This window comes from Camelina sativa, chromosome 18 (genome assembly GCF_030686135.1).
Source record: "Camelina sativa cultivar CO46 ecotype springtype chromosome 18, ASM3068613v1".
In the NCBI taxonomy this organism is placed as follows: domain Eukaryota; kingdom Viridiplantae; phylum Streptophyta; class Magnoliopsida; order Brassicales; family Brassicaceae; genus Camelina; species Camelina sativa.
Window position 1 is genome coordinate 16,448,868 of NC_141897.1, and position 21,274 is coordinate 16,470,141.

Genomic DNA, 21,274 nt, shown 5'->3' on the forward strand with positions numbered 1-21,274 from the left:
CAAGTTCCACTGACGAGAATTTTCAGTATTCGTAAAAGAAGGCTAGGGTTTGTAACACAATTATTTGTAAACAGAGAACGGTAAAACAACCAAGAAGATGAAGAAGGAGAACGTACCTTGTCGATGGCTCTCAAAGTCGAAATCATGGGGAAAGCTCGGTGCAGTATTGTGAGTTCTCCGATGACTCTTATTAATAAGTCAAATCAATAGGGTTTTCTCTTTTATAGTGGCTTTTGATACTTATTGTGCAGATTTGATTATGGGCCTCGATTGGCTTCTTTGAGCATAACACAAAACGCTCCGTGAAGAATTCAAACTTAACTGACTTCACACTAGTAGTAGTAAGTAGTAGGAAACGAATTTGAGCTTTTGTCAAGCTCTACGTTTGGATTTATTATCAAGTTTTTGTTTTATTTGGTAAATGTGCTCAATCAAGGTACAACTCAAATCAAGAACTCCATAAAAAAAAGATACACATAGAGGAAACTCTAGATTTGGGAGAATGTTGTGACAGTCTTGAACCCGTGATTCTCCGGTAATGGAGCGTTTCCAGGCCGAATCGATATTATAGCCTCCAGACCTTTCACGAGATTTCAGAAACAAACTCAGTTTCCTTCAAAACAGAATCTCTTATCGGTTTTGAAGTAAATAGGAGGTGAGAGTTTTTTGTGTGTTTTTACCTGCGGCTTTTGCAGCTGTGGCTTCTTGATAAACATCTGTTACAAACAGAATCTCTGAAGGATCATCCACTCCCAATGTTTCCGCAATCTCCTTGTAACTCCGGCTTTCTTTCTTGTTTCTGCAGCCAAGAAAGCGTATGTGAGATTTGTAGTTGGATCATATTCTATTGCAAAAGGAAGGGATAGATAAGATCTTTTTATATTACCCGATTGTAGTGTCGAAGAAGCCAGATAAATACTTTCTCAGATCACCATAGTTTGTGTTCCCGAAGAGTAGCCTTTGCGCTAATCGACTACCACTAGAATATATGTAAACCTATTACCATAAGAAAAATATTAGACCTGTCAAACAAATGTCATTTCTCTAAAAGCTGCATGAACATACCTTAATTCCTGAAGAATGCCATTTCTCTAAAGCCTCTGCTACATCCTCGAAAACAACAGATTTCAGTTCATTACAATTAAACCCCGTTCGCCATATGTGACCCTGAATACAAAAATGCATGTTACCTTGACGCCTTTATCAACAATATTAGAGTAGGCAAACAGAATTTAGTGGGAAACTTTTTTTTTTTGTTCTCACTTGCAATTCCTTTAAAGCAGTGATCTTTCTATCGGCTCTTATCATTGCCTCTACGTTAGAAACCATAGCGGCAATGACATTATCTTTTCCTTCATCAGCATGAGGGATAGGAACTGCGCCTGTTACACCCTGTCTCAAGTCTTCCTCAACCTACAAAAAAACACCAAAGATGAACTTTAGTCACTTGCTTATGAGAAGAGGTAATAAGACAATAGAGAAAGTTTGTAGAGGAGATTAATTGTTATTACTTGAGACCGCAACAACTTAATATCCTCTTGGGTTTCTGCTGTGTCATATGTCAAACTGAGATGCTTTCCAACGTTTTGACGAGCATAGGGAAAGAGAACATCTGTGACGAAAGTAATGGGAGTAGTTGTTCCTTCAATGTCGAGGACAATGCATTGCTGCAACCAAACAGAATATAGTTACAAGTAGAGTTTTAGAGATATTTCAACAAGAGAAATGCTTGACTTTTTACCTGAGGCGAATCTATTTGGTTTTGTGAATCCTTGACTCCGGATTTCACAGATAGTTTTGTGGAAATTTGATTCTGTGAATGTATGGTTCTTCGGATAGGCCCGTGGTCTGGGGTAGCTGCATCCAGACCCAGTTGATGAAGCTTGATGGCAGCATCGAACAGATAATGGTAACATTCAGCCTGAAGGGGAGAATTTAAAGTTTATACGTAGAAAGCAAACAATATACGAACATATAACACTCAAACCAAGATTCATAGTTCTTTAACTTGTTGGTTCTTTAACTTTCAACCAAAAATGAAGTAACTTGCACAAACCTGAGTCTTAGCATGGATCCAAGAATCACCCCAAATGTAAACGCCGTGATTACGTACCAGTACTGCCGTTGCTTTTGGATAGGCTTCTATCTGAAAATGGGAGTCAAATAGGTAAAGGTAAATGAATTTTTTTCATCTGTTGCAGATAAACAATTCAAGCTTCCGCGAAATCATTAGACATACAGCTTTGGTGAGCGAATCTGTTAGTTCATTCTCATATGCTGTGTTCTCTATGATTGGGACAACAAGTTCATCATAGTATCCGTGACCTTGAATCCCCTTTATCATCTCCATGTGAGTTATCTGTGAAATGTCGAACAGGAAGAAACATTAGAATGCAAAGTCCTAACTGAAATGGGGAACCTGGAATTGTCTGCAAAAATTAGCACTATTCGGCTTACACGGAATTCTTTGGCTTGCGGATTCAGCATTGTCACAAGACAAGATTCCATGCCATGACTGTGTATAACAGCTCCGGCATTTCGCATCTCATATGCCTGCACCACAACAGAGTCAATGCTATGGAACTTTAAGAAAACGTCACTATCTCACTGTTACTAGAGATTAAACATCTATAAAATGAAAGGGAAGCCATACAGAGAGAGCAAGTCAATTTGGTTTGGTAAAAAATGAGATACTAAACTGTGCAAGTCTGTTAAACAAACGAGTTTATACTTGAAAATTTGCTATTAGCATTGAAATTGACCATCTCAAACTTGATGAAACAAACTTACTGAAGGAAAAAAAGGTTGTCTTAACATACATGTAAATCATATGTAAATTTAAAACATTACAAGCAATAATCACGCAATCTCGCTGGTCCACTGAACCCAAGAAAGACCTTTTTGATTTTCTAAGGTGATTCTTTAATAAGTAGAAAGAAGTTACAACTAAACCTCCATTTTCAAGAGTATCTCCGTATACATCAATAGTCTACATATCACTTAATTTTGTAATCCCATTGTGTTTGTTCTAAGTTTAAACACTTGACCGAATCCATTTCAACCAGTGCGATGTAGTCGAGGGTCGAAGAAACCCACTGAACACATCTAACGAGGGGATTATTGCTCAAATTGCACAAGTTTTACCTTGTAACCGAGTTTTCGCAAGCGTTTTCCCAAAGAAAGCCGCCTGTTCTGCACTTGTTTTAGGATTGTAATCCAACAGTCATTAACGTTTTTGCCATTCCAGAAAAACAATCACCAGCTAAATGGGAGGAACGACAAAATACCACAAACCACTAGAAAAGAGCGACGAGCTCTTAACCTATTTTGGCCATGACCGTGTGCTCTAAGAAATCCTTCTTAACATAAAACAGTTTTAACTTGAAATCCGTAAGTGCTGCCCAACACTTTGATGAAATTTCAATATTGCTAAGGAAGTTTACGAAAACTACAAAATGCACATTCAGCAATGCAAATACCTTACGATAAAGCAGGCCACACAGGCCAATATCAAAGTGTCATTTACCAATAACAAAGTGAAAATCAAGCTAAGTACACAGAATTCTCTAAAGGAGAATCAAGTTATATTACCTTGAAAGCAACAAAAACCATACCTTCATGAATAGAGGAGCACAATCAGTACACTTGGGAGGCTTATTTGGGTATGGCTTTGGAGAAGGTGATGATATGATTGATCCATTTGCAGATAAGATGTACATATCTTCCGGTTGCATCCTCTCCTTTTGAACACCTTCAAACACATCAAGAGTTAGCATTTCGATATTTCCCTTTTCATTCAAAATCTTTGCATTTTTTAAGTCTCCAGTGATCCAAATACACAAAGAGAACGTTTCTAAACATTCAAAGACAAACAATTGTACATCATCACATAGTTCAGATAACCAATTGAAGGTTCCACGAGAACTAACCCATCAACTCAATAGACCGCATAAACAAGTTCAAAATAACGAATAAGACGCATCAAAATCAGAATTTTAAAGAGAAAGGAAGCGACTTTTGAGATGTAGAGAACCTGAAGGAGACATGACGATGAGTTGCTCAGCTTTAGGGATTGAAGCATCATGAACCTTCATCGTTATGCTACCACCAGTTCCAGATACCCAACCTTGAGTATAAAAATGACGACAGAGCTCAGTTACCAACGAACTCGTCTCCTTCAATTCTTTACCCTCAAGATACACCTGTGGAAACCCTGTCATCGCCGCTGCTTTACCCACAACCGCCGCCATTGATTCTCAGATTAAAGCAAAGAGATTGAAAGATTAAAGCTTTTCAGAGGAATGAAACGCAGCTTTTTTTTTTTTTTATCTTCCGAGCATTCCTATGGCTGCTTTGAGAGAATATGATTCCCTTTTTTTTATTAAAAGGTCCAAACTTTGCGTCAAGTTATCATTTTTAAGCACAGCATTTTTCTTGCTCTCTCAGTCTCACATCATCACAGTACAATACTCAACTCCCTGTTGTTTTACTTACTCAAAAACGACACGTAGTCTATTAAAAAGGGACATGTTTGGTAGCAAAGAATAAGTTTATCCAAATTCGAGATAAGAATAGTGTAAAAACCCACTCTTGAACCCTCTCTTAAGATCGTTCTAACCCAAAACCAGAGAGCGAGAAAAGCTCCCTTATCTTCTTCTTCTTCTTCGTCTCCAATGTCGAGAGGACCAGGTCGTTTAATACAGAACGTGGCACAGTTCGCTGATGCTCAGTTCAAGCAGTTCTCCACTCTTTATGGACAACAAGTCATAGACATTCTCGATTTCCCAATCAAGCTTGTCTTATCTCCTTTCACTCTTGCCTTTGACATCGCTGGCTCTGCACCTCGTGGCTTTGGCATCCCTGAATTCGTCTCAAAACTTTCTTATCTCTCTGTTTTCGTGAGTTGCTTTCTCTGTTCTTAGCTGTTGTAAAGGATGAAACTTTTTGTTGGTTTTGCTGAGTTTCTAGCTTGGAGTCTATCATTTTCTTTCCGGGTTTTCTCGTATCTGATGTTTCCGTGACAATTTCTCTCTGTTTTTTTGCTCAAGTTTCGAACTTTAATTAGAGTATGAATCAAAGTTTTGTTAGATAAGAATCAATGTAGGAAACTGGAAGATGTGTGTTTTACTTTGTGGTATATGGAATCTTTTATATCATTCAAGTTCCAATGAATTGCAGGCGGTTGCTACGCTTGGAACTTATGACATTGCATTGGATTTGGGAAAGAAAGTCATATGCCAAAGGTCAGCTTTCAAGATTTGAAGTTAGCCTAATGAGTTAGAGAATTTGTGGTTCACATGTTTGAATTCATCCAGTGAAATGAGCAATTTTTTTTCTGTTGGTCAGGGATTGCAAAACTTGTAATGGGTGGCAGGCATTACGGTGCACCATGTGCAAAGGAACAGGGAATGTTCATTACCAAATCAAAGATTATAACTTGAGAAGGTGGGATTGTCTCTTGTTAAACCAAGTTATAATCGCTTCAGGCATTAGATTTCATTAGAGTTTGTCAATTCACCGTTATTCTGATAAGTCTCTGAGTATTCGTTCCTAAAATGATGGATGTTAATGATTTAGTTATCCAAGCGATATTGTAACATACATAAAAGAACTTAAAGATTTCTCCTTTCTGTCTTTTTTGTAGTGGAGAGAAACCAACAGCTGATTCTGTCGCAGATGCCATAGTTGAAAATCGAGCTGAGTTGGTTCATCTTCCCTCCTCCATCGACATTAGTGCACCATTGCCTTCAAAAGACTGCCCAACTTGTGATGGAACAGTAAGCTTTTTCTCCGCTGCTACTGATCGAGGCTACTGTTAATGTATTTACATTGCTATATTTGATACAGATTTGGTTTGTTTCTCTCAAATTGTCAAGTTCTGCTTATTTCATGTCCATGTGATAAGGTGCTTTTATGTGTGTTAAGGTGAACAAAATAGGCCATTTTTACTTACATCAATGTATGATTTGACGGAACATCTACTAATATTGCAGGGTGTGATGAGCTGTACTGAGTGCAATAACAAGCTGCAAGTCAGGATCTCAGCGGATGATGTATGTTTTGCGACTGCTATTACTTCTTCTCAGCTTAACATCTACGTAAATCCCCAGTGGGATGTTTATTTAGGTGTTAAATGCCTAAAAGAGAGGTGGCTTAATTTTGCATAGAACTATCAATCATGAATACCTAAACTGATGAATATATTTGACATCCATTTTGCAGATCATGGAACCTCCATGGAAAGCCTACAATGTGCTGAGGAAAATGGATTATCCCTACGAGGTGAGCACCAAAAAGTCCATATATAGACCCAATAGCTTGCTATGTTTACCATGTCTTACAGTCTTATGAGTCCTATTTTCTATGCCAGCACATTGTCCACAGCATGAAAGATCCCAGCATTGCAAATTTCTGGTTGATCACTATGCCTCAGATTGTGGGTGGATTTGAATATGATGAAGATGTCAAGAAGAAAATATGGTGGCAATACGAGGTTAATATCTCTTTTTACTGACGTAGAACTCCTTCGGCATGACTTATTCACGAGTCTTCTAGTTAGAGTTTACTGTCATTCACTCATTTGAAGGTTATGGTCTTCTAGAGGCTTAATCCAAGCATACCCTAAAATGATATAGTTAGTTTTTGAAGCTTCAGTGAGAGATCTTCAGCTGTTGAAGTTTTTTAGTAATTAAGATTTAAGCTTCAATGATAGTTGACTATTTATTTTCTGCAATCAGGAATCTACGCGATATGATCAACTTAGGGACTTGGTGGCTAAACGAAATCCTGGCTGGGAATATTTACAAGATGTAAGATCAGTTCTTTGAGGTTTAATGATTTGACACAAATCTGGGAACTAGATTGAGATATATTTACTGAAGAAGTTTAGCAATCACCATTTAGTTCTCATGGTTTTACAGGCTTTAGTCTCCATTGACCCTGTCCGTGCTCGGGAAGACCCCGTCATTGTGAAAAATGTCCCTTATTACAAGGCTAAGAAATCTCTGGAGGCTGAAGTTACAAAACTCAGTCCTCCTCCCCGTCCTCAGAATTGGGGTGTAAGCTCTCGTCTTCTCTTTGGATTTAGCATCACAGTTTTCGTTATTGGCCAGGCATCATAGTTCAGAACTAACCCCTGAACATGTGCAGGAACTGAATCTCCCATTGAATACTTCTTCTTGGAGTGAAGAAGATCTCAAAAACCCCACAAAACTGTACGAGAAGACAGTTCTTCTCAATGCTCAAAGAGAGATCGCAGACAAAATCTTGGATGCACAGTGGGAAGCTAAATGGCGACAAGAGAAGGTTAATACTCAAGAACCATTTTGACATAATTTAATATCGTTATCGCATTTCATGAATTCCAATTGCGTACCGTTTTATGTTTTATGATTTGTAGGTGGAGGAAATGTTGGAGGAGAAAGTGAGACCTTTCATCCAAGACTCAAGCACGGCTGTTCTTCAGCAACCTATCTTGTTAAAGTCACAGAAGAAAGATCAAAAGGTAACAGTTGAATTGGTTACATGAATAAGTAAACTTCATTCTCTCTTACACACTAAATAAGGTTCCAAATTAAGATCATATCATCATACAAGAAGCTCTTTGCCTGAAAAAATATAACTTTAGGATCACATGTTGACTTTTTTCATGCACCAAATTCAATAACTGGTCATAATTCATATGTTATGATCTATGAATCGTTTAAACCACTCCATAAACCTATCTTCATTTTGGACTAAAGTTTGATTGATCTGTTTCTGACTCAGGGAAACCGGCAAAGGAAGTGGTGGATCTTTTAACCAGACCAGTGTGTTGGTACAGATCTTACATAAATTGAGTTTTGTGCTTCTTTGTTGAAAATATGCTTTGATCATATGAATCTTGGTGTATTATTAATTACACTTAAATCAGTTGTCAATGTTTAAAAAAGAAATGTTGTTTTTGCTCACACTTAGTAGATTCGTTGTGTCATTCATGCTTTCAACTTTGTTTTCGTCTTTCTCCAATCAATCACTTTCTCTATACAAGTCCTCGTGTCTCTCCGTCGCATTTCGCTAGTTACGTGTTTATCATGTAATGGTATTACTAAAAGATCGTCCTTATTCTGGGACCCTTTTATATAACTATATATACATCTACATCACTATTGGATAAAACATAAACTAGTTTTGTCTAATCATTTTTAAAAAAGTGATGAATTCATGGTTTTCAACTTTTGGTTTTGTCTTTGTGTGGAAAAAAAAGGTTTTAGGATATTATCACATTTTAATCAATATCAAATATATCATAACAACTCAATAAGGCCAAAATAGAGAACTATGTCACATGTGGTTTATGATATTTACATATCAAGTTATTTTGAATTGAGGTTTGACTTTTATACTGACTAGAACATACATTAGTTTTTGACAAATTGAATTTTTTTTGTTCAATAGAGAAGTATTAATATCAAGCTCTTGTTATCAGTAGTATAGAGGGAGGTTTTAGCTTTTGGTTTTTATCTTACTTTAAGGAAATTGGATGTTGACCGTCACTTTACGTGGAGCTTTTCGGCATGTAAGAAAATTTAGTAGGTATTTTTATTTGATTACAACAACGAAGTCGTGTAAACTCGCATTATGGTCCGTCAAATCCTTCACTTTGTTTTCATTTTAGTCGAGTATATTATTTTGAAACCATAAATGAGAATACGCGTAGTTAGCATTTATTTAGGCTGTTGAATTATATAAGCAGTTTGAATCTGCATTAACTAATAATAGTTAGCAAATTCAAAACTTATCATTCTATTAACTTTAGGGATAGAGCAACTCCTTCCAAAAAGCTACAAATCCATGGCTATAGTGTTGATATATCATGATAACAGACGAACTATTTAAGACCTCAAGTCCACAATATCGCAAGTTCGCTTTGCTAAGATAAGAATGCTACATAATACTGAAAGTTATACCTAATTTGTTTTTTTTTTTTCGATATTCGTTTTTACTTTGATATTTTCTTAAAACAAAATTTAAAATATGATTTTTTTATAAACCCGCAACAAACCGATAAAGACATGCAACGTTGATAATGTTCTCGAGATATTACGAAATTATTTATAGATAAATTAATTAGAAGATAATGACGGACGTTGCAAAAACGACACATTTGTTTTGGACTGAATGTGACATTATATTGTAACATTATTACATTATTACATTACTATTACTGAAGAACTAATATCTTGACCCGCAATTAAGGCAAATACATCAAATATATCCATGATTGTTTTGAATGTGAAACATTGAAATATTAAAAACGTATACTCAATATATTCAATTATATCTAAGATATTTGAATTGAGAGATTGATATTCTTCTCATTCAAAATCATTAGCTGTATAACCAAAATAGGTTGATAAACTTATTACAAATGACTAGCCATAATTTTTTTGTTTTTAAACTTTAATGTGTTTCTCTCATGAGTCATGTACTAAAATTTCCAAGTCAAGTAAAATTACCAAGCACATATAAATCATTCAAACTCAAATAATGCTTAGAACAACGAAATGATATTTATGACCAAAAAAAATAGTCCAATAATGTGAAAGTACGACACAAAGAGAAAAAACCGAAAGAGTTGCGACAAGAACAATAAATCTCAGAAATAGAATAAAAAGATAAATCTAAAGCGAAAACACCAAAACACAAATTGTTTTATCTCAAGCGAACATCAAAAAGGTGAAAGCCGCACTCAATAATGTAGTCATAACCGAAGTAACTGCCACACCACTTGCTGAGTTTTTCTTTGGACTTGGCGCCGGGGCCGTAATGTTATCGGCGGAAGGTGTTGTTGAGTCCGAAGGTGAAGGCGACAAAGGTGTAGACGAATCAGATGGAGATGATGCCGGAGTCTGAACAGGAGATGGAGTAGAAACAGGGGATGGTGATGGAGGTGTAGTCGCCGGAGCGTTAGATGGAGCGTTCGATGGTGACTGAGAAACAGGGCTTGGAGATGGGGTCACAGGAGAGTGAGATGGAGCGTTAGATGGTGACTGAGAAACAGGGCTTGGAGATGGAGTCACAGGAGAGTGAGATGGAGCGTTCGATGGTGATTGAGAAACAGGGCTTGGAGATGGAGTCACAGGAGAGTGAGATGGAGCGTTCGATGGTGACTGAGATACAGGGCTTGGAGATGGAGTCACCGGGGAGTGAGATGGAGCGTTCGATGGTGAGTGAGAAACAGGGGATGGAGATGGAGTGGTTGAAGACTTAGGAGCATGCGATTGTGAGAGAGCTGGTGAGTGAGAAACAGGGGAAGAAGATTTAGGTGGTTGTGATGGAGAAACAGAGGATCTCGGAGGTTGAGCCATAGACGGAGGTTTCGCCGGAGCAACGGGAGATACAGGGGAATGAGATTTAGGAGCTTGAGCAGGAGCGACTGGTGAAACAGGGGAATGAGCTTTAGGAGCCTGAGCCGATGAAGGAGGTTTCGCCGGAGAAATAGGAACCTTGGGGTGATTTCTGACGCCGAGGACAACAACGACCAGCTTCTGTCCCTTTCGACAGTGTTCCTGAGTACCACTTATGAAATAATAAGGACCAGAACGATCAAGAGTCACAACAGTTTCACCATTGTTATACTTCTTGATAGCGTTAAAGACGTTGCAGTCATCAAATTCAGCTTGCGTCACTTCTAGAACCGAATCTAAACCCTTTGGATACTTGAAATCTGCAAAAAGATTGGTTACAATCACAAAAAGGCCTCCAAAACTTTCAAACCCTAGCAAAAGGATAGAAACTTACAGAGAGTGTCATTGACTTGGAAACGGTTTCTTTCAGCCCAAGTATTGTAGTTTTCTTGAGGTTTCATGTCCCAAACGCCGTTACCTCCGACGTTGAACCTCCGTGCATCAGCGACGGAGAAGAGAGTTGCAAAAGAAGAGAGAATGATGAAAGAGAAACAAAGAGTTTTCATGATCGCCGACATGGTTTCGGAGATCTGATGGAAAATTAGGGTTTTTTTTTTTTGTATGTGTGTGTGTGTTTGTGTTTGAGTTGTGGAATAGGTAAAGTTGTGTAATGAATATATATGGATAGTTTAGGAGATTAAGGAGAATCGAAGAAAATCTCTGAGAATTTACAGAAATGGAATACGGAGATTGGTGACAGGTTACTTTGTTTCTTTATATTAAAGAGAATGTGTTTTTGGTAAGGTAATAAGAGGATTTGAACGTTTTTTGTAAACAAAATCAAAGTCATTTATGATAAGACGTGTGAGAATTGACTCACCTCTTAATTCACTTCCTAAACAAAATTATTTGAATGCTGGATATTTTCAAATTTATTAATTAGTCTATATCTTTATTGAAATATATTTATTCAAATTTGTTAAATATATTGACAAAATAGGTTTCTTTTTCTTTTTTTCATATACTTTTTTTGTTTGTTTCAGTTTAAAGATTATGAAAATGAAATCTAGTAAAACTACTAGTTTAGCAGTGATTAGGTCTAACTCTAAGTATGGTTGTAATTTTTGTTTCCAAATTCTCTAATAGATGTAGCCAACTACTAGGTGTTGTTCTTCTTTAGCCACATTACAAAGGCTTTTGAAAAGGTACGGTTGGCTTTGAAGTCCAAGTAAAGCCGGATAGTTAAGGCCCAACTAGGCAACTACTCTGATATATTTATTTCTCTCGTTTGAGTTTACATTTTTGCAAAATTATTTTACAGATAGTATATCTTATATAATAAAGTAAGATTTTCTTTGACAACCTCTAAAAAATTGTGTATTATTTTATCTTTAATATTTTTAGTATATTTTTTCAATTAACTTTATATTTATATGACATACATTTTCTTATTTATATTTATATTTAAGATAAAATATAATTTGATATTATACATTATAAGATATTTAATTTATTTTTTAAGTTGTGTAGTATATTGTCCAAAATAATGAGTTTTTTTTTCTCTAAGAAGTTTTCATTTGACACTCTCTTCTTGCAACATGTGTTATTTTCTCTTTAATATTTTAATGTATTTTTTCAATTAACTTTATATGATATACATTATCTTATTTATATTTATATTTAAGACAAACTATAATTTAATATTATATATTATAAGATGTTTTTATTCTTTAATTTGTGTAGCATATTGTCCAAAATAATGATTTTCTCTTTTATTTCTTTTTCTATATTTCTTTATTATAATAGATATATAATTTATTGTATATGTATTAATTTTTTAAAATGTTACTCCCATAATGTTTGCCAGAAAAAGAAAAACTTATTGATGTAAAAAAAATACTCATTTTAATAAAATTTGATGTATTAATTGCAATACAATTTATGTTTTATTGGTGAAACAAGACAACTCTTTTTTTTGGTATCAATCAAGCATCTCATACTACTTAATTAAACCAGTCGCATAAACATTACTAACCAACCATAATACCAATAATAAACCAATATCCAATAACATGCACAAATGAAACATAACTCACAACTAACTCCGATAAAACATCAACACGATATCATTTCTAACCATTCTATCCAACAACCTTTCATACTTCTATAGAATGTTCCAATAACATATAAACATAACCACAACACAATAACCGAGACCCTAGATTATGCTCTTCCTCATCGCCATGATTTCACGTCACATACACGCACACCACAAACAACAATTCTGATGCGTGAGTATTATCAAAAATACTTAGTGAGGCGATCCTTCCATCTACTGGGCTATACACACAAGCGAAATGACAAACACAACCAATGCACGAAAACAAGCAAACCAGAAAATTCTGAACACATGCTTAACTCTGCGATCTTGCCTCGACCTACGCACTCTTTGCGTCGACCGGTGTAACATCTTTGCGTCGACCGGTGTAACATCTTTGCGTCGACCGACACACCCCTTGCATCGACCGATGCAACCTCCAAATCCCTAACTGTATTGACCGATGCACTCCTCGTATCGATCGACCTCGCGTCTGCTCGAAATTCCTAATTGCATTGATCGACGCACTCTTTGCATCAATCGATGCTTTCTTTACATCGATCGACGCAGTTGCACGGAGCTTCGCTGAACACGATCTCCTCCGAATCCTCTCGGCTCCATGACACCAAATTCGATCTCAACATGCCACAACCACCATGACAACCACACACAAACAGGTAAACAAGCAATCAATCACCAAAACACACACAAAACACACATCCAATCCCTTATATAAGTCATTGTCACACACTCATCTTGATTTAGAAAGAAAATAACAAAAAAACATCAAGATCCAAGTCTTCTCCCTTCTAACGCTCAGAACACACCAAAACAAGTCTAGAAACCTTCAGAAGAACTTCCATGAACTCTCAAGAAACTTTTAGGGACTTTCTCTTTTTCTTTCATATTCTCTATGGAAGGACAAGGAGGCTAAACAAACCCCCAAAGTCGATCTTCTCCTTAAATACTACAATCTAGGGTTTTCCCAAATCTCAAACCGCTTCAAACTGACGATTTAAACTAAACCAACCAAACCAGAATTTTTGGTGTCGATCGACACCCACCCTACAATCGTCCTTTTGGTTTGCGGGCGTTATAATTGGACAACATATTTTGTAAGTAAATATATTACTTATGATGTATCATTTATCAATATTGTATATAGTTACCATAACATTGTACTTTTCAATAATTTTTTAGTAATTCAAGAATAAAATATTTGTTTTATAATTTTAAAGTTAAAGACAATTTTATCTTATATAATTTTAAGATATTAAACAATAATGATATTTTGTTTTTATTAATAAAATAATTATCACAATTTATTTCATATTAATTCTTACGGTTCATGGGAGATAAAGATACATCAAATAAACAGAAAGCCAAGTCTTAGGGCATCCTCATCAAAGGATTTAACAAAAATTTCTTAAAACATATTTTATTTTTAATTTTGGAAAAAAGTGAAATTAAGAACTTCTTAAGAAACTTCATTATTTCATTGGTCCATTGGAGGTTGTTAAATTTGGAGTTCTTAACTAAATTTTTTTGTTCTTGATGATTAAAAGAGATTTGTTTGCCTAATTCTGATTTTTCTTGTTCTTCACATAAGAAAAAATGCACTTGCATCCAATCATAGAGAGCTTAAATGAATTTCCCGCAGCATCAAAGATCTTCATTAGTTTATGGACATGATGAATTTGAAGTCTTAAACACAACCGAAAACAGAGGAAAGAAACAGAACCGCAATGCCCATCAGAACCCATACCAGCAAAGCATCCTCCACAATCTAAGATAACAGATCCAAGAGATAAGAATCAAATGAACGTAAGAATATGATCAACTAGAAATAGGTGCAGCATGATTGATAGATACATAGAAAAAAGGGGAAAGAGACCAGTTAGTAACCTGTTTCCAAGATGATTTTGTCACCTTCTAGCACAATGTGCAGGTCAAATAAATTCCTTTCAGAAAGAAGTATGTGCTAAGACTGATCATATTCTTATAAGACGACGTCTTTGGTCAGGATCAAGCATTTTCCTGATAAGGTCTTTTGCGTTGTCAGAAACCTTGGGCCATAGTCCCTTCTGAAGTCCAGTACAGATCGAATAATTGCTTGTGCAACTCCTTGTTCAGTTTCTGAAAATGGTAAAAAAACAAGGTTCATTCATTATCAAACAACTCACCACCTTCACAAAGCTCCGTAACCAAATGAACAGCATGCTCATCTTCATAAGTCTCTTTCAAAGTAACAACATTAGGATGAACAGGCATATGCCTCATGATCTCATAAAATAAACACAAGCAGATACAAGAACTCAGACAAAACACAAACTTGTAAACAGACAGAGAACTATAATCATCGAGGGATATATATACATAAGAACAAAAAGAGAATAACCTGTTTGAGAGAATTGTGCAAAGAGTGACTTGAGCTTTGGTACTACGCTCACCAGAAACTCAATCCCCACACAAAGCAGCAGATTCATACGCATTTTTACAAAACTAACCAAGCTCTCCTATCTAAGAAACACAAGTTTGACCAATCATCATAGTAAAAATTCCTCTAAATTAACAATTTCAACAGTTCTAATAAGCTAATCAACATCGAAACCGGTTTTAATAATCAAACGTAATCTAAGCAAATCAAAGAACAAAATTGTAAAGACTTGTGGTTCGGATAAATGAATACCGCAAATCTTGATAGGAGCCTCTTTCGCTCCCAGTAACCTCTTTATAACATCATCAACCACACTATCTTCCATCAAAAACTACAATACCGAACAAAAACCCTTCGAATTCGAAACACCAGCGGGATTTTTAGATAAGAGTTTTGTTTTTTCCGTCGCCGACCTCCAGTTTCGGAACTCTGTTTCCGATCAACGTGGTTCAGAATCGTCTTGATGAACGATATTACCGGTGGTGATTGTAGAAGGGAGAGATGAGAGCGGAACCAAAGATGATAGAAGAAGAAACCGGAGAAATCGAAGCCAATCCAAACCATTCTCTATCTGAATTGCAAACTGGGAAAGAGAGAGAGACGCAAACGAGACTAAGAAAAAAGAAAAAAAAAAACATTTTTCTCCCCAGCCAATCAGGTGTCGACACAAACTCGATCCTTAGGAAATTAGAAACATCTAACATAAGGATCGATCACTAAGGTAAATTTGTTTGCTTTCATTAATATGATTTATTTTTTTAACTTAGGCAACTCTTAAGATATTGCTTATAACTTTGATGGAGATACTCTTACTCTCTTGTTGTTGTCATAAGTGTTTAAACCCGTCAAAAAAGAAAAAGTGTTTAAACCCGTCTTCATAGATTGTTGTGCGGGAAGAAGAGTCTTACTGGTGAGCTTCGATAGTCTCGAGACAAGATTTCTTTGTTTCTAGCGATGTTTTATCGAAAAATCTCTTCATCTTCTAGTTTTGGGTTATGAGTCAAGCATTGTGTCGGTTTGTAGTTTAATCTCTTATTTTCATGTGTACCCTTTTCGAATCTATTATCAATATTACTCCACTGGAAAAAAAAAATGTATATAGGTTTGATATAGATGGTAAATAGTTAACACATTACCTTACTTTTTCGTTAAATAAACACAATACTTTAACATGTATCTTAAACCAATAATTTTACAATTACGATCATATGTAGATCCAAAAATATGAGGTGATTGAGAGAGAAAGTTTTGAGAGTTGAGACGCAATAAATGTCGCGCTTGTTGAGATGGGACTAGAAAAATTATATTGGTGGGTAGTACTTAGTAGTTAGTACTAATCACTTTTTCTACTAGAATGACCATCATTTTCTGTGATAAGGTAATTGCTATACTACTAAAATAGAAAATTGGAGTCTTTTGGTATTTGCAAAAGGAAAGGAACACAAATTCATGTATCGCTTTCCAACACCATAGTTGTTGTATCTTTTATGTGTTAAGCTATGGTAAAACTTCATCGATCCATATTGAACAAACCAAAAACTTATATTTGATGTAGAAAACCATCAAAGTCATGTTTTGGTCTATTTTCTTGTTTACTTTTCAATTTCCGGTAACCTCTATGAACAACAAAGATTTTTTTTTTTTAAATGATTATAACCCAAGACCAAAATGAACTAGCTAAATTTAGTTTTTGATTGGTACACATATACTTGCTAAAATAACCCTAATACGAATCATGTAAAAGGCAAACCCTCAAAATGTCAGAATGTCACAATAATTAAGTGGGAAAATTACGTAAAAATAACAAACTTATATAATCTTCAAAATATTGATCAGAAGGAGTAAATCCAAACAAGCCACATCGAAATAATATAAGAGATCAAACCATATTGGGAGGGAAAAAAAGTTACTAAGCCATAAAAATTACATGTTATTACTTGAGCATTCATAGTCATCAAATAACAGCAGAGAAATTAAAAATGAAAATGGGATAATTAATTACATTTTTTCAGTGTAGAATTTTTACTCGGCCTTTTCAGCTTTGGTCTCCTTCTTCTCCTCTTTCTTCTCTTCTTTCTTCTCCTCTTTCTTGATCTCCTCTTTCTTCACCTCTTTCTTCTTCTCTTCCTTTGGTTTTACATCTCCAACAACTTTTGGTTTGCCCGGCTTTGGTTTCATGAAGCAGAAGCAAGAGCAACATGGACACTGGAACAAGAACTTCATTTCTCTCTCTCTCTCTTTCTCTCTCACTTATCTTCTTTTTCTCTCTCACACACACAACCTCACTCACACATTACACATTGCTTACTTAAAAACTAAACTTTAATGGAAAGTAGAGAATTGATTGGTTTTTTTTTTTTTACTTATTACTGTGCTTTTTTGACATTTTTCTAACGATCCTGTCATTTTCTTCTCGTTTAATAATGATGCTTTCATTTGGTCCCACTCCATTGAATTCTAGTATCATTCTCCAACCAATTCTTTTTAAAAAATTTCAATCATGTTTCTCTTTATATACCGCATATACACACAAAAGACTTCACGAGCTTTAAGCTCGGCTGGAGTGACAGTGTACTGACGGTGGCCAATTGATACGTATAAAAGACAACGAAAAAACAACTTGTGTAATAGTTTTTTCACGTATTCACACTATATATCGTTGAGGTTATAGTTTGAACTTCAGTTTTGGGGGAGATTTATATATAGGACCAGTGGACCACTAGATCACAAGTGTTTATCAATAAACTCAATCTTGTATATCATATCTAAACAATGATGAGTAGTGAAATGTAAAGAAACGTCTCAACCAATCATATTCTTCATTACGCTTAAAATCCCTACTAACACAATAAGTCCGATATCGTTTATATAATGGAACGGGAGAATAATGGAGGGAAATGAGTGGCATAATGACAATATGTAATGTATGTCATGTGGGGAAAACAGTTACTTCTTTTTTCGTATATTCATGAATCATGCATATTAAATATTTTGAGAATTTAGTATATGATCATCATTATATAATATGATAAAGGACTATATATTACTTTGGATCTTTGTGTGTACTATATAGCATATAGTTGGATTCCACTTCAGTCACTTTCAGACCAAGTTGATGGCCGCCCTACCCTGATTTATATATTTTTTATTATTATGGGACTTCTAGTATATTCCACGAATTAACTAATTGCAATATCTTAGGTCATCTCTATTGGTAAATTTCTTAGGAAATTTCTAAGCAGTTTTTAACTATAAAAAGTACAAATTTTTCAGCTAAAAACTTTTGTGAGAAACAATTAAAATTATCTCCCTAATGGTAAAGTTCTTAACAAATTTCTTAGCATTCTATTTTCAAAAAATCTAAGAATTTATTTGACAAGTAAAACATGGAAGAAAAAAAATTGCATCCATACAAACTTGAAGTTGAACTTGAAAGAAAAAACCTGAGTACAAGAGTACAAGCACAAACCATGACATGAGCAATGAAGTTGAAGTTGATCTTGCCTTGTTGGTGCTGATGAAGTTGATCTTGCCTTGTTGGTGCTGAGTACATGCTTGTTGTTGCTTTCGGATGTTGAATCAATTTGGTCTCATTGAATTGTTTCTATAATTCATTCTTCTGCGATCACCGCTCAAACTCGCAACCTTCAGGCAACAACACAAAATGAAACATAATCAATCAAACAGAAATTCAAACCAAACTCAAACAAGAACTCATACTCAAACAGAAACTCAAACCGAAACAGAATACAAACTCAAACAAGAGCATATTCATTCAAGATTACCTGAAACCGAAACTTTTCAAAGTAAAAAAGCTGAAGCAAACATCAAAAATTGAACCGATTACATTAAACCGAAACTGAAAAAACAACATACATTAATTTCAAATCAATTTTCGTCTTTCATTTCGCCATATAACGAGAGAGAGAAAAGGAAAGAAGAAAAAACGCGTCAAATATTTTTTTTTTTGGATTTCTCTAATTTTTCACCCAATCAGAATGAAACACGTATGATCCTTAGCTTAATACAGAATTTACATTTATTTTTTGTGCTTTTTTGCCTAAGGATCAGGTAAGATACTTACCAATGGAGATGCCTTTATACTATACTCAAAAGTGCATTTTATACACCTTTTTAGATATTTTGGATTTCATTATAACCAACCTTATAGGTTACTTCTATGGGCTGGGCTTAGTATATGTCCAGATTCATCTTATCATATGATAGTAAGTAATAACAGGCTACCCAATCCAATTCTCCCACCTCTATATCTTTTTTTTTTCTGAGATTCAAGTTTTTTAAGATTGAAGTATTTTCGGGGTAGGGTTATCCGATTTTATCTGCGCTGATCCGAATAATCCAAATAAGAAGTCAAAGAAATTATCCTTATGATCCAAAATAATATACCCCATTTGGTAACTTAAGTTTTAAAAATTATATTTATGGTTTTTAACATTTGTGGAATGATCGATATTATTTCAATGGTGGTTACTCAACATTTTTAAAGTTTTTTGTATTGTTGCTTCAATGGTGGTTACTCAACATTTTTTAAAGTTTTTTGTATTGTTGCTTCAATGGTATGGATAATTTGGATGGTCCAAGAAGGACCCAGCCGATTTTAAACACAACAATATAATCTTGGTCAGTTGAATGAAAAGACCACACAATGGTCATTTTTGTTTTTGGTTTTGGTATGTCACATGTGTGTCTATAGCTTATATGTCCTTGTCTTCTTTTACAACATAACGTAAATCTCACAATTTTTTTTTAACATGCATTGTATTGTTGTATCTCCCTAAATTATGTGTACTAGCCAAAACAGATTATCTTAGGTCTTTGAGATTGATGATAGATCGGTTAGTTAAGTGCAACAATAGTATAAAGAGGACGACAAAATAAGGTGATTAAATTAAATAACACTAGTAATCAAAGACTAATAAATAAGAAATAGTGATTGAAGTGTGTGATAGATTCGAGGTTCGATCTTAGAGAGAAGACTTGAAAACCAAACAAAGTAGGAGGCGACTTCACGTGATTTGCGGTGTGTGAGCAGTTGACTATACAATACATTATCAATAGACATCACTCCATCTTCGATGCTCCCAAAGAATACTTAATACACATTATTAATATATTAATTATACTATGAAACTATTATATATAATCAACACTATTTTTAATAATGTTGTGGCGCAATCTATCGTGTATTACGGCACTCACAATACTATCTAGTATTTACCATAATTCCCGTACTAACTTCATATTTTTTATATGAAGCTTTTGTGTAACGTACTTCAAATTCCCAACTAAAGTCAAAAGAGTCTTTTCGATTTCATTCTTAACCATTATGCATTGTTTTTCAACAAACTCTCACACATGAGATCTCAACACACACTTCTTCATTCTCCCTTAACCAGCTGATAACCATGGTTTGATCCCGGTTTAGTGGACCGGCTTAACCTCAAATCCACTTCAGAAAAATAGAACAAATAAGCAAACCATAAATGAAAAAAATGTAAAATTCACGTGGGCCCCGTGGTTCTGGCCTTTTTTTTTGTTGTTGTTGAGGATTTCAACGGTTCCACATTTTTCACGGCATCTGTCCCGTGACGTCCGCCTGAAAGTCCAAACCGAACCCACACGGTTCTATGGAACGTCACTCTCCACGCGCCACGTGCACCGCTAGTATCCACGATGCGTCACAACTTTCACGAGAGGTCCGGGAGATACAAATATCAAGGTCTATATGCTTTTTTTTTTTTGACATTAATCAAAGTCTATATGGTCTGAAAATAAAATTACATGTGTATTCTGCATATGCATGTATTTTTATGGTAAAATATGTAACAAGTTTATCTACTCATTTCTGTTTTGCTCGACGAAAGTTGGTTTTTGTATTGATTGATTTTGTGGTCAATGAAATGGAAATTAATGGTTACAAAATTACCTACTCTTTAAAACCAAAAAAAAATATTACCTACTCTTCCATGTTTGCTTGACAAAAGTGGGTTTTTGTGGTGACTTTTATGTTTTGGCCTTTGGGAAAATTTCATAATTAGTGAAATTCACAACTTTGAGTTTTTTTCCGGTTAAAAATTTATAAATGTTTCACCTAGATGAATCTCTAACTCACTAATTCTCTTTTATGTGCAATTGTCAATTAATTGCCCATTATTTAAAAACCGGTAAACGGATTTGTTTCACCAATTTGACACAATTATAGAGTTTAAGTACCATCGAACGATTAAACGGACGCTTGAATATATATTCGTATTGGATATGAATATATGTTCAAGCGTTCGTTTAATCGTTCGATAGTACTTAAAACTCTATAATGGTGTCAAATTGGTG

The 21,274-nt window shown here is 35.1% G+C and overlaps 4 protein-coding genes and 1 long non-coding RNA gene across 8 annotated transcripts; 1 reads left to right on the top strand and 4 right to left on the bottom strand.

Annotated features, from left to right (window-relative positions):
- Nucleotides 1–390: 390 nt before the first annotated feature.
- On the bottom strand, nucleotides 391–4,433 carry LOC104761408 (putative bifunctional methylthioribulose-1-phosphate dehydratase/enolase-phosphatase E1). Of its 2 annotated transcripts, XM_010484485.3 has the most exons (13): nucleotides 4,034–4,433; nucleotides 3,615–3,751; nucleotides 3,145–3,192; nucleotides 2,458–2,553; nucleotides 2,240–2,359; nucleotides 2,057–2,146; nucleotides 1,742–1,921; nucleotides 1,512–1,667; nucleotides 1,264–1,413; nucleotides 1,066–1,167; nucleotides 887–996; nucleotides 681–799; nucleotides 391–580 (listed from the first exon to the last, which is right to left on the bottom strand). In XM_010484485.3, the coding sequence occupies exons 1-13, from the start codon at nucleotides 4,248–4,250 to the stop codon at nucleotides 489–491; spliced, it is 1,617 nt and encodes a 538-aa protein (XP_010482787.2). In that variant the 5' UTR covers nucleotides 4,251–4,433; the 3' UTR covers nucleotides 391–488. The 2 variants fall into 2 exon arrangements, with proteins under 2 accessions (XP_010482787.2, XP_010482788.2); XM_010484486.3 differs by lacking the exon at nucleotides 3,145–3,192 and having other exon boundaries at nucleotides 4,034–4,427.
- Nucleotides 4,434–4,573: 140 nt separating this feature from the next.
- LOC104761409 (uncharacterized) lies at nucleotides 4,574–7,951 on the top strand. 2 transcript variants are annotated; one of them, XM_087499480.1, is made up of 12 exons: nucleotides 4,574–4,898; nucleotides 5,179–5,243; nucleotides 5,347–5,445; nucleotides 5,645–5,777; nucleotides 5,994–6,053; nucleotides 6,223–6,282; nucleotides 6,371–6,493; nucleotides 6,738–6,809; nucleotides 6,921–7,058; nucleotides 7,150–7,305; nucleotides 7,400–7,504; nucleotides 7,768–7,951. In XM_087499480.1, the coding sequence occupies exons 1-12, from the start codon at nucleotides 4,674–4,676 to the stop codon at nucleotides 7,798–7,800; spliced, it is 1,269 nt and encodes a 422-aa protein (XP_087355606.1). In that variant the 5' UTR covers nucleotides 4,574–4,673; the 3' UTR covers nucleotides 7,801–7,951. The 2 variants fall into 2 exon arrangements, with proteins under 2 accessions (XP_087355606.1, XP_087355607.1); XM_087499481.1 differs by having other exon boundaries at nucleotides 4,616–4,898; nucleotides 5,645–5,905.
- A 1,578-nt stretch (nucleotides 7,952–9,529) lies between these two features.
- On the bottom strand, nucleotides 9,530–11,180 carry LOC104761410 (uncharacterized). The gene is made up of 2 exons (XM_010484488.2): nucleotides 10,783–11,180; nucleotides 9,530–10,708 (listed from the first exon to the last, which is right to left on the bottom strand). The coding sequence occupies exons 1-2, from the start codon at nucleotides 10,964–10,966 to the stop codon at nucleotides 9,699–9,701; spliced, it is 1,194 nt and encodes a 397-aa protein (XP_010482790.1). The 5' UTR covers nucleotides 10,967–11,180; the 3' UTR covers nucleotides 9,530–9,698.
- Nucleotides 11,181–14,091: 2,911 nt separating this feature from the next.
- LOC104761411 (uncharacterized) lies at nucleotides 14,092–15,920 on the bottom strand. Of its 2 annotated transcripts, XR_015589019.1 has the most exons (4): nucleotides 15,176–15,918; nucleotides 14,885–15,006; nucleotides 14,392–14,622; nucleotides 14,092–14,272 (listed from the first exon to the last, which is right to left on the bottom strand). It is a non-coding gene; the product is annotated as an uncharacterized LOC104761411 (long non-coding RNA). The 2 variants fall into 2 exon arrangements; XR_763181.3 differs by lacking the exon at nucleotides 14,885–15,006 and having other exon boundaries at nucleotides 15,176–15,920.
- An 892-nt stretch (nucleotides 15,921–16,812) lies between these two features.
- LOC104761412 (uncharacterized) lies at nucleotides 16,813–17,568 on the bottom strand. Its single transcript, XM_010484489.3, has one exon. The coding sequence runs from the start codon at nucleotides 17,144–17,146 to the stop codon at nucleotides 16,946–16,948; it is 201 nt and encodes a 66-aa protein (XP_010482791.1). The 5' UTR covers nucleotides 17,147–17,568; the 3' UTR covers nucleotides 16,813–16,945.
- Between the last annotated feature and the right edge of the window lie 3,706 nt (nucleotides 17,569–21,274).